The 12,674-nt window shown below is 40.4% G+C and overlaps 2 protein-coding genes across 2 annotated transcripts; both read left to right on the top strand.

Moving 5' to 3' along the window:
* The first annotated feature begins 4,300 nt into the window (after positions 1 to 4,300).
* LOC129971933 (uncharacterized) lies at positions 4,301 to 5,596 on the top strand. Its single transcript, XM_056085911.1, has one exon. The coding sequence runs from the start codon at positions 4,301 to 4,303 to the stop codon at positions 5,594 to 5,596; it is 1,296 nt and encodes a 431-aa protein (XP_055941886.1).
* A 5,534-nt stretch (positions 5,597 to 11,130) lies between these two features.
* On the top strand, positions 11,131 to 12,402 carry LOC129971932 (uncharacterized). The gene has a single exon (XM_056085909.1). It carries the CDS (start codon positions 11,131 to 11,133, stop codon positions 12,400 to 12,402), a length of 1,272 nt encoding a protein of 423 aa, XP_055941884.1.
* Positions 12,403 to 12,674: the final 272 nt, after the last annotated feature.

Raw genomic sequence — 12,674 nt, 5'->3', positions numbered from 1 at the left:
CCACTTCTCTACAACGAGCTATTCCATACAGAGATTTAAAAAAATATATTTCTCAACGTACTTTTTATTTATGGAAAGAATCATGGGATTTGCAGATTTCTAATAAGCTGCATTCTATAATATTCCTGTGAACGACATAAAGAAACATATTAAAAAGCTTCTATATTCTAATTGGCAAAGACAGTGGGATCTGGAAACAAACAACAAACTTCATGTTATCAAACCCCATGTGCAACCCTGGCCCTCATTAGCGAACAGAAAAGCGGACACTGTCTTAACGCGATTACGAATTGGACACACTCGATTCACTCATATTCATTTGTTGTTAGGTGAACAACCACCACTGTGTTCACGATGCCATTGTCAAATGTCTGTTCAACATATTTTGTCAGAATGCCCAAATTTCAATGCTCAGCGTTTACAGTTTTTTCAAAAGTCCTGCCCTTCATTATCTTCCCTGCTTGATAAGACACCTCATGTCCAAATTTTTGCTTTTTTAAAGTCCATAAAGTTTTATCCGTTGATTTAAATCTTGTATACTTTTTAGCCTCTCATATTCCATTCGATTACTGGTTTAAATGATATAATTTTACCTATTGTTTGGCGCAGTATGGTCAAAATCATGGCTCTTGCGCCATAAAACCTCAAACAAACTCAAGCTGCATTCTATTCAGCCTGACATCACTTTGTGGCCCGTAGTTCCAGTACGCGAGTTGGACGTCAAATTGACTCGGCTTCGCATTGGCCATACTCGCCTCACACATAAACATCTTCTATTTGGTGAGCGATGTCCAGTCTGTAATGCGTGTGATGTTAATTTAACTGTCACTCATATTTTATCAGAATGTACAATTTTTAATTCTCATCGATTACATTTATTCGGTACATCATCTTCAAACATTCGTGACTTGGTGGGAGAACATCCCCATCCAAATATTTTTACTTTCTTGAAAGAAATTGGTTTTTTCCATTTTATTTAACTAGGAAAATTTTATCTCCACATTTCTTGGTTTTGCAAATTTTAGTTTAACTTTTTATAACTCCACTAAATATTTTTTATATTTGACCATATGTTTGGCGCAGCTTAGCCAGATTTGGCTCTTGTGCCACAAAATCCAAAATAACAATAACAACAATAACAACCCTGCTCCGTATCTACCAAGCACTCATCCTTTCCCGAATAGATTATGGTTGCATGGTGTATGGCTCCGCACGTCCTACGGTTTTACGGCGATTAGATACCATTCACCACACTGCTCTACGGATATGCTCCGGAGCATTTCGAACTTCTCCAGTAGAGAGCTTATATGTTATTTGCCACCAGTTGCCACTTCATTTGCGGCGTCAGAAATTGTCTACATTATTTTATTTCCGTGCAAAATCTATCCCAAATCATCCTATTTGTCGCACGGTACTTCCTGTTTCTCTTCGAAGGATTTATGAGTCGTGACCTTCTCATATTCTCCCTTTTTGGGAAAGAGTCAAAAGTTTCCTACATGGTTCGGACCTTTATAGTATTGCCATTAAGTCACTTGACTTTTATTCCTTTCCCCCTTGGGATATCCCGCAATTTTCTTTTCTGAACCCTTTTTTGGGATTCGATAAATCTTCAAATAATCCCGTTATTTTCCAAAAATTGTTTTATCATAATCGCTGTCAGTATTCTTCTTTTACACCAGTTTTTACGGATGGCTCGAAATCAGATGGACATGTTGGTTGTGCAATTATAACTCCATCTGATACACTGAGCTATCGTCTGCACAACAGTAGCTCTGTATTTACGGCTGAGTTAGTAGCAATTTTCTGTGCTCTACAAGAAATCTCCTCTTCTACTCAGCGTAATTTCATCATTTATACTGACAGTATGAGTGCTTTAGAAACACTTTCTAATTATCAGACTCAGATGCACCCAGTTGCAGTCCAAATTTTATTTACATTAACAATCTTACGAAATAAAGGATTTAAAGTCATTTTTTGCTGGGTTCCGGGGCATGTAGGTATTTACGGCAATGAAAGGGCAGATTTTGCTGCTAAAGCTGCATCAACTTTTCTAACACATTCACTTGTCTATTCTGATGCCAAAAGTTCCTTCACTAGTTCGCTCTTTACTAACTGGCAGCAATCATGGGATCTGCAGATCCACAACAAATTACATTCAATTAAACCGACAATTAGTTTGTGGCCTGTCCATCCTATACGAGAGGTTGATGTCAAATTGACTCGCCTCCGTATAGGACATACTCGTTTTACACACAAACATCTCCTTTTTGGCCAGGCAACACCAAAGTGCTCCACATGTCGTGTAGATTTTACCATTAAACATATTTTAATCGAGTGCGCATCTTTTAATTCCTTTCGTTTACACTTTTTTAAATCATCGTCATTAACTTTACAAGACCTGGTGGGTGAGAAATTCCACCCAAACGTTTTTAAATTTTTAAAAACCATTGGTTTTTATAGTTGTATTTAGCATTTTTTAACTTCTGTTCACATTCGACAATTCATTGTAACGTTCGTTTTGCGAATCAGTATTTCATTTATAAATGCATTAACCTTATATATTTCTGCACTTTCATTTTTCCCATTTTTTGATACATTTGGCTTTTATATCTTAACATGTGTGTTTATATAAATTATTTTTGTTTTTTTACCATCTGCTTGGCGCAGCATAGCCAAACATGGCTCTTGCGCCAAAAAACCCGAACAACCAACCAACCAACCCTTTCATGATATCAAAACGTCCATCTCTTGTCAAATTTTTTCTGACTGGCAAAAGTCATGGGATCTGCAAATACAAAATAAGTTGCATTCTGTGAAAACTGACATTATTTTATGGCCTGTACATCCTATACGTGAGATGGATGTTAAATTGACACGTCTCCGTATAGGACACACTCGTTTCACCCACAGACATTTAATATTTGGCGAAAATGCTCCTTCATGCAACAGATGTCGAGTAAATTTTACTATTCACCATATTTTAATTGATTGTCCTGTTTTCAGTTCTTATCGTGTTCGTTTTTTTTACCTCATCCTCCTTGACTTTACAAGACTTGGTGGGTGAAACACACCACCCAAATATTTTCAAGTTTCTAAAAACCATTGGCTTTTATTCTTGTATTTAGTAATTTTGACTTTTGTTCATGTTCCACCTTTTACTTTGCTTCATTTGTAACACTTTCATCACATCAGTATTTTATTTAAATCATTAACATAATCGCACAGTAATTTCCTGCATTTTTATGCTGATCATTTTCGCTTTTATATTTTTTAATGTGTTTGGTTTTGTTGTTGGCCTTTTTTCTTACCATTTGCTTGGCGCAGCATGGCCAAATATGGCTCTTGCGCCAATAAACCGCACAAACCAACCAACCTCACTCCCACTTTTGGTTTCAGGATCGGGCAAATTTTCAGAGATCTAGGAATAGAAGACTTCCCAGTCCTAAATAAATCGGACGAAATTCCTCCATGGAAAAATACAATTATAAATTTTATTGATGCTTTTGAAAAATGGCGTAAGCCGACAACATTAAATTTCATTTATCAGTCCATTTTTAACGCTCACAGACAACAATTTTCTAATTATGAAGCTGTTTTTACAGATGGATCCAAAGCTGGTAACAATGTGGGTGCGGCTGTAATGCTAAGGCATGAGATATTCTCAGAAAAATTGCACAGTTTTTGCTCCGTTTTCACATCGGAAATTTACGCTATATACAGGGCTCTGATAAAAATAGCAGAAAAGGGTTATAAAAGAAATATTTTATACACAGACTCCAAAAGTGCAATCGAAGCTCTCAAAAATGTTTCTCCTTCAAGTCACCCCCCCTCAGGGGCTCACCTTCTTTAGGTGAGTACGGGTGTCCCAATCCCGAGGTCCCCAGGAATCTTTACTCCCTTTATGTTTACTCTCCACTGCGCCTTCTGCTGTCTCCTTTTCTTTCTTTCCCTCGAGGGTAGTCGAGGGAGCTCTCCATGAGAAGCTGTCGCCACTCTGTTTGCTTCTTGCTTCTCATGGACAGCCACAAACCCCCACGTGTTGGCCGTGCGTGGCGACCCATTAGACGGGTGGTGCACTGTGGTCCCCGGTGTGTCAATCGGCTTGTAGATGGTCACGTAAGTGGTTAGTCTGCTAGAGATCAAGCGAAGGGGTTACTCCTTGGGCTTGGCGTTAAGGGTGGTCACTGTCCCCGTGGGTAACTCCGAGCGTATAGGTACCAGTTAGCATTATGGTAAGTGCTGAGGCTAGGGATATCTAGAGCCAGTTACTGCCATCCCGAGTAGGGCTCCGTGGTGGGCGATGCCGCTGGGCCTGAATCCCCATCAATATCGTATGGGCCGTAAAAACCTTGCTCCCTTCAGTGGGCAACAAAAGAATGTTAACCTTTTTGAAAAACCTTTCGACAAATTCTTTATTGTAAAACGCATTTCTGAAAACAACGAAACATTTAACAGCGTTTCACCGTTTCTAGTAGAAAAAGCAATGACAGGAGTACTTGGAGAAGTTGTTTCAACTCGAAAACTTCGCTCTGGTGACTTACTTGTAGAAGTCGGTAGCCGCAAGCAAGCTCAACAAATAATTAAATTGAAGGCATTGGCATCTCTAACCGTTAGTGTAAGCGCTCATACGACGCTTAATTCTTCAAAAGGCGTAATAACCTGTGGCGAGCTATATAACGACACCTTGGACAAAATTACAGCAGAATTGAAACCCGAAGGAGTGACGCATGTACGCCGTATAACAATTCGGCGGGATGGGCAACTCCTTCCCACAAAACACTTTATTTTGACATTCAATAGACCTAAATTGCCAGAACGGGTAAAAGTGGGCTATATGAGACTAGCCGTGAGGCCTTACATACCAAATCCTCTCCGGTGCTTTCAGTGCCAACGATTTGGACACTCGAAATCCAACTGCCGAGGGACTCTCACTTGCGCCCGGTGTGCAGTGAAAGGCCACGAAAGTCAGCAGTGTTCCGCTGAAGAAAAATGTGTGAATTGCAATGGCAATCACACTTCATTTTCTAGGTCATGTCCACGTTGGTTGATGGAGAAACAGATTCTAACAATTAAACATAAAGAAAATATCTCTTACTCTGAAGCTAGGCGTAAAGTCAATGTCCAGACACCGACACCTGGTGTAACTTATGCTTCTGTTTTGCAAAAACAATTTTGTGCAAATTGCTCTTGCACTAATTGTGTTAAAAATATCGATGAAAGTAAGCCGCCTGTGAAATCAGACTCCGATACTGAAAAGTCCGTAACTAGTGCTCCTGAAACTGGAAAACCTGAAATAGCTCAACGCAAACGGAAATCAAATAAATCACTAAAGCTTAAGCTTTCGAAACGTGGCGTTTCCGAAAAACATCTTTCACAAAAGATAAAAGCATCAAGTTTAAATAACTCTGTCGCTCTGGGACTTGCGAATCAGGGTATAGTCCAAAAGGATCTATCGTCCATTTTCAGTGGCGTGCCCAAAAGTCCCGAACTAATCGCACTTCATCCATCCGAAGAGGAGGATGAAATCCAAATGAGTTGCGATTTATCGACGACTCAAACGAATGTCCCTAATACCTCTCATGCAACGTTTTCTTGATGGGTCATTTCCTCTCTTGGAACTGTCGTGGCACTCGGTCCAAGCTAAATGAAATTAGGACCATTCTAAACGAATTTCATCCAACTTGCTTATGTCTTCAAGAAACTTTCTTGAAATCAAACATGCCTCTTAAATTGCGGGGTTATAATACTGTTCGGAAAGATTCGGACAGTAATTCGCATAATTCTGGAGGCGTTTGCATTCGGACCTCCAATTCTTTTCCCAGCACACCTCTCTCACTTCATACTAATTTGCAGGCTGTGGCGGTTCAAGTACATGTACGAACATTAATTACAGTCTGTTGTGTTTATTTACCGCCTAATGATTCAATCAGTCAAAAAGACCTTGATAGTTTAGTAGCGCAACTTCCAGCCCCATTTATATTACTTGGTGATTTCAATGGCCATAGTACGTTGTGGGGTTCGCATAGCACAAATTCTCGTGGACGACAGATTGAGCAGTTCATCACTAATAATGCTCTCTGTCTGCTAAATAATGAAGAGAAAACGTACTTCCACGAACCCTCGCGTACCTTTCACAGTTTAGATCTCGCCATATGTTCACCAATGCTTTTTCCGTTGCTAAATTTTACAGTTGGAAACAATTTACACGAGAGGGATCATTTTCCTGTAATAGTATCGCATGCTGATGGTGGTGGTACGACTCAAGGTCGACCTCGCTTCCTATTCCAGCATGCGAATTGGACTGATTTTTCACAACTGGCTAAAATTACTGAAAATATGATTAACACAGCAGATATCTCATCAGCAGTACAGATAGTCCACGATTGCATTATGAAAGCTGCAAATAAATGTATCCCCAAAAGCTCACCCCGTCTACGGAAATTCCGCAGACCGTGGTGGAACAAGGCTTGTCATGACAGTTATAAGAAACAAAAACAGCTTTGGAACAAATTTCGCAGATACCCAACAACAGAAAATCTTGTTGCATTTAAGCGAGCCAAAGCTTATGCTCGCTGCATTCGACGGCGTAGCCAGAGGGAATCCTGGCTTAAATACGTCTCCTCCATCACTTACTCTACCTCTAGCAAACTACTATGGAGGAAAGTGAAGGCAGCTAATGGAATATATCCGGAATTTTCATTTCCTGTGTTGAAATCGGGAAATGTAATTTATTCCTCACCTGTAGAAGTTGCCAATGTTCTCGGACGAGCATTTGAAAAAGTTTCAGCTATTAATTCATACAGTCCTAAATTTCAAGTGAACAAAAAGCGAGCTGAAGGAATTAATTTAAATTTTACTGCACGTAAATCTTTTGCGTACAATAACGCTTTTAATATGTTTGAGCTGAAGAACGCCTTGCGTCAAGCACATGAAACTAGCCCTGGTCCTGATGGAATCACTTACAGTATGCTTCGCCATTTAGATGAGGTGTCGCTATCCAATTTGTTAAAACTTTTTAATCGAATCTGGTATGAGCATAAATTCCCTAAACAATGGCAAGAGGCAATAGTGATTCCAATCCTTAAGCCGGGAAAGGATCCTGCCAGCCCTTTGAACTACAGACCAATCGCTTTGACGAGTTGTATGTGCAAAACTCTCGAGCGTATGGTCAATGCCCGCTTAGTGTTTGAGTTAGAGAAACATGGATACATCTCACCGTTGCAGAGTGGCTTCCGACGAGGACGCTCAACATTTGATAACATAGTTCTTCTGGAGACACAAATTCGTAATGCCTTTGTTCGCAGGAATCATCTTGTTTCCATCTTCTTCGATATTGAAAAGGCTTACGATCGTACGTGGCGTTACGGTATTCTTCAAACACTTTTAAATTTGGATTTTAGAGGAAACCTCCCTGTTTTTATTCAAAATTTTTTGACTACTCGGATATTTCGTGTACGTGTCGGTAATTTTTATTCCGATCCTTTTATCCAAGCTGAGGGTGTTCCACAAGGAAGTGTCCTCAGTGTTACGCTTTTTATAACTCACTTTAGCGAAATTCTACAGCAACTTCCACCATCTGTTCAAGGGACACTATATGTTGACGATTTGCAGATTTCTGCTCAAGGCTGTAATATGCACTTGATTGAAAGGCAACTGCAGAATGCAGTGAACAAACTAGTTTCCTGGTGTGAAAGAAATGGGCACACTCTTTCTCCAGAAAAGAGTCGTTGCGTACATTTCTGCCGGAAACGAAACATGCACCCAGATCCTATAATTAACATTCAAGGAAACGCCATTCCTGTTGAGGATGACGTGCGATTCTTGGGAGTGATTTTTGACAAAAGACTCACTTTCCTTCCGCATATTCTATATCTGCGAAAGAAGTGTGAGAAATCTCTTAATATCCTAAAAGTGCTGTCAAATACTTCATGGGGAGCCGATCGCCCATCCCTTCTCCGAATATACCAAGCCGTTATTTTATCCCGTATAGATTACGGTTGCATGATATATGGTTCTGCACGCCCTTCAGTTTTGCGCAGGCTTGATACGGTGCATCATTCTGCCCTGAGAATTTGCTCTGGTGCTTTCCGCACATCACCTGTAGAAAGCTTATATGTCATCTGCAATCAAATGCCTCTAGATCTGCGACGTCGGAAATTAATTGCACAATATTATTTCAGAGTGCAGTCGATTCCGAAACACCCAGTTAGGCAGTTGTCTCTACCAGTTGGTCTTCGTAGACTATACGATGCACGCCCCTCTCACATTTTCCCCTATTGTGAGAGAGTAAAAATTCTGCTGAATGATTCGGGACTCCATGAGACTACAATTCAACCTATTAATTACTTTTCTTTCCCACCTTGGGATACTCCAAATTTCTCATTCTTGAACCCGTTTAAGGGATTTGACAAATCCACAACAGCACCTATTATCTTTCAGAAGCTCTTTCAAGATCATCGCAGCCAGTATTATTCGTACACAGAAGTATTCACTGATGGGTCAAAATCTAATAGTCATGTCGGTAGTGGTGTTGTTTTACCTACTCAGACATATAGCTACAGTTTGCCCACATCATTCTCCTGGCTCTTGTGCCAATAAAACAAACAACCAACCAACCAACAACCCACATCATTCTCTGTTTTGACTGCTGAATTGGTTGCAATAACACATGCCCTTGAAGCGATTTCAACTTCTTGTACACGCACCTTTTGCATCTACACTGACAGCAAGAGTGCTTTGGAATCTCTTTCCAATTTTAATTATTTAATGCATCCGGTTGCTTTGGAAATCCTGGTTTTTCTTCAATCCCTTGAAAACAAAGGGTTCGAAATTCTATTCTGCTGGGTTCCGAGCCATGTCGGAATACAGGGAAATGAAATGGCAGATGCTGCAGCAAAATCCTCAAGCACTTTTCATGAGCGAGCGCTTCCGCATGGCGATGCAAAGACATGTTTTGCTCGGCACGTTCACATGTTGTGGCAACGATCTTGGGATCAGCAGATTTCTAATAAGCTGCATTCTCTCCAACCAATGATTCGCTTATGGCCTACCATTCCAGTGCGTGGGCTTGATGTAAAATTGGTTCGGCTCCGCATTGGTCATACACGATTCAGCCATAAACACCTTTTATTTGGTGAACCATGTCCAAAATGCACGACATGCCATACAGTTTTAAGTGTACGTCATGTTTTAATAGATTGTCCTGCTTTTAATAATCAACGGTTACGATTTTTTAATACAGTGTCTATAGACATGCTTGAATTACTGGGTGAGAAACCTCACTCTAACATTTTTAAATTTCTGCAGACCATTGGTTTGATGCATTTTATTTAAGTTTTGTCCAATTTGGAATCTTTTTCGTGTGTCAGTAATTTATAAACTTTTACTTTTTTCATGGATGTTTTTTAAATACCGTTTTAATGCATCGGCTTGCGATTGGAATTTTTAACCTTGCCTAGTTTTTTTAATCGGAATAACCTCTTTAAATATCTTTGAAATGCTTCTTACCATTTGATTGGCGCAGCATGGCCAGATATGGCTTTTGCGCCATAAAACTCAAACAACCAAACCAAACCTTCAAGTCACCCAATAGTGGTGAAATGTGTAGAATATTATCTTTATTTATCAGAGAAGGGTATACAGATAATATTTTGTTGGATTCCTGGGCACTCAGGAATTCAGGGAAATGAAAGAGTAGATAATGCTGCAAGAAGGTGTACAGCATTAATTGAAAATTTTGTTCCTTTAAATGATGCTTTGCAAGCTACAAAAAATCAGCTTGCGAAAAGATGGCAAAATGTTTGGGACCAGCAAGATAAAAATAAGCTACGCGAAGTTCAGCCCTTGGTAAGATCTACAAAAAATAATAATTTAAGCCGAAGGCAATCAATTTTATTAAATCGTCTTAAAATCGGACACACCAGATTAACGCACAAACATCTTCTCAACTCAGGACCAGCGCCTACATGTTCCTCCTGTCATTGTCTTTTAACCATTAAGCATATTTTGGTGCAATGCCCTAGTTTTAATACATTTAGACGAAACCATTTTGGCAAAAATAACATTGAATTAAAAGACTTGCTGGGAGATAATTCCCATCCAAATTTGTTTTTGTTTTTACATGACATTGGAATTGATAAGCTCCTTTGAGTTTGTTTTTTAATTTTTTCTTGTGTGTGTGTGTCTTAGTTGGAACAATGTAAATCAAGATAAGTCATGTGTTTGGCGCAGCATGGCCAAATATGGCTTTTGCGCCACTAAACCAAACCAAACCAAACCGTGATCACCCAATGATATTTTTCCCTGTCTTTGGCCGGGATTTTAAAGTTTATCTTAAAATTGGGGGTATTTTCAGGACTGCAGAGAAATAAGTTTTTTTCCATTAGGCCCTTGGCAAGCTCCTCTATCTCGATGTCCTTGTTAACGTTGTACAAAATTGTTTGAGGGGGAGCGTTTGTCGGGTGTTAAAATTTCGTAAGTGTTTTCAATACCATCGGTATTTTTCAAGATATTGTTAACGTATTTTGCACTTTCAGTGTTTGATGTTATAATTTTCACCCCTCCTCCCTGTAGTTGACCAATACCTCGTACCCTTATTGAAGGATCTTTTTCCTGAATGGTCGCCCCTCAGGGGCTCACCTACTATAGGTGAGTACGGGTGTCCCAATCCCGAGGTACCTAGGGATCTTTACTCCTTTCATGTTCAAACTCCCCTACGCCTTCTGCTTTCTGCTGTTTTTCCTTCCCTCGACGGTAAGCGAGGGAGCTCTCCATGAGAAGCGGTCGCCGCTCTGTTTGCTTCTTGCTTCTCATGGACAGCCAAAACCCCACGTGTTTGCCGTGCGTGGCGACCATTTGAAAGACGGGTGGTGCACTGTGGTCCCCGGTGTATCAATCGGCTGGTACCTAGTCACCTCAGTGGCTAGTCTGCTAGGGATCAAGCGAAGGGGCTACTCCTTGGGCTTGGCGTTAAGGGTGGTCACTGTCCCCGGGGGTAGCTCCCAGCGTATAGGTACCGATTAGCACTAGGGTGGATGCCGAGGCTGATAATAACCAGAGCCGGTAATTGCCTTCCCTTGTTGGGCTCCGTGGTGGGCGGTGCCGTCGGACCCGAATCATTTATCATATCGTATGGGGCCTAAAAACTTAAATCAACAAACGACACGGAAAAATACTGAAAAATATTACGACCATTTTTTTGTCATCAAAAGACTTTCTGAGAATAAGGAGACATTTCACACGGTCTCTCCGTTCCTTGTAGAAAAAGCCGTTTCTGGAACACTTGGGGAAGTTTCTGCCATTCGCAAACTTCGTTCGGGAGATTTGCTGGTGGAAGTTAATTCTCGAAAACAATCTAATCAAATTCTCAAACTGAAAGCATTGGCTACAATTCCCATTTCTGTAAGCGCGCATACATCTCTTAATTCTTCTAAAGGTGTTATTACATGTGGGGAGTTATTTCATACATCAATTGAAGAAATTACAAATGACCTAAAACCTGAAGGAGTGATACATGTACGCCGTATCTCAATTCGGCGGGATGGACAACTCCTCCCTACAAAGCACCTCGTTCTTACCTTCCAAATGCCTACTTTGCCAGAAGTAGTTAAAATAGGATATCTGAGATTGAAAGTGCGTCCTTTTATACCTAACCCTCTGAGATGCTTTCAATGCCAACGTTTTGGGCACTCTAAGATCGCCTGCCGCGGGACACTTACTTGCGCCCGTTGTGCAGAGAAAGGACATGATAGCCAGCAGTGCACCTCATCTGAAAAGTGCGTCAACTGTGATGGCGAACATACTTCCTTTTCCAGATCATGTCCACGTTGGAGGTTGGAAAAAGAAATTATAACTTTGAAAACAAAAGAACAAATTTCTTATCCAGAAGCGAAAAGAAGAATCGAGGCACAGACACCTTCCCCTGGGGTCAGCTATGCATCAGCTGTTAAAAAATCATATTGTAAAAACTGTTCATGCAAAAATTGTGTGCAGATTGTTGCTGAAAAAGTTCCTCCCGCAAAAACATCCGAATCTGATACAGAACCTTCCACAAACAGTGCTCCTGAATCTCACGATCCACCGAAACGTAAACCAAAACCAAAGCCTCCACGTGCTCTTAAATTAAAGCTTTCGAAACACGGCCTTTCACAAGAAATGATTTCGGAAAAATTTAAATCAAAATTGAAAAAATCCAATATTCGAAATTCGGTTGCTCTGGGACTTGCAACTACGGGGACAGTCCAAAAGGATTTACCTACTATTTTTGGAGGATTGTCCAAAAGTCCTGATTCAATTGCTCTCCATCCATCCGACGAAGAGGAGGATGACCTTGAAATGAGTTGCGAAATAACGCCAACTCAAACTAACGCCCTTTATAATTCCCACGCTAAAAAACTCTCTTAATGGGTACCTTTCTCTCGTGGAATTGTCGCGGCATTCGGACAAAGCTGACATCAAAGCTCTCATTAATAAATCAAATCCTGTTTGCGTAGCTCTTCAAGAGACATTTTTGAAACCAAATATTCACTTCAAATTAAGAGGTTATAATTGTGCAAGGAAGGATAACGAAACTGGTGCATCATTCTCTGGTGGAGTGTGCATTTTAACCTCCAACTTTTATCCCAGTACTATCCTTAATCTACGCACTAACTTGCAAGCTGTGGCTGTGCAGATTC

This window comes from Argiope bruennichi, chromosome 6 (assembly GCF_947563725.1).
Source record: "Argiope bruennichi chromosome 6, qqArgBrue1.1, whole genome shotgun sequence".
Taxonomy (NCBI): Eukaryota; Metazoa; Arthropoda; class Arachnida; order Araneae; family Araneidae; genus Argiope; species Argiope bruennichi.
This window is presented reverse-complemented; position numbering and strand designations above follow the sequence as displayed.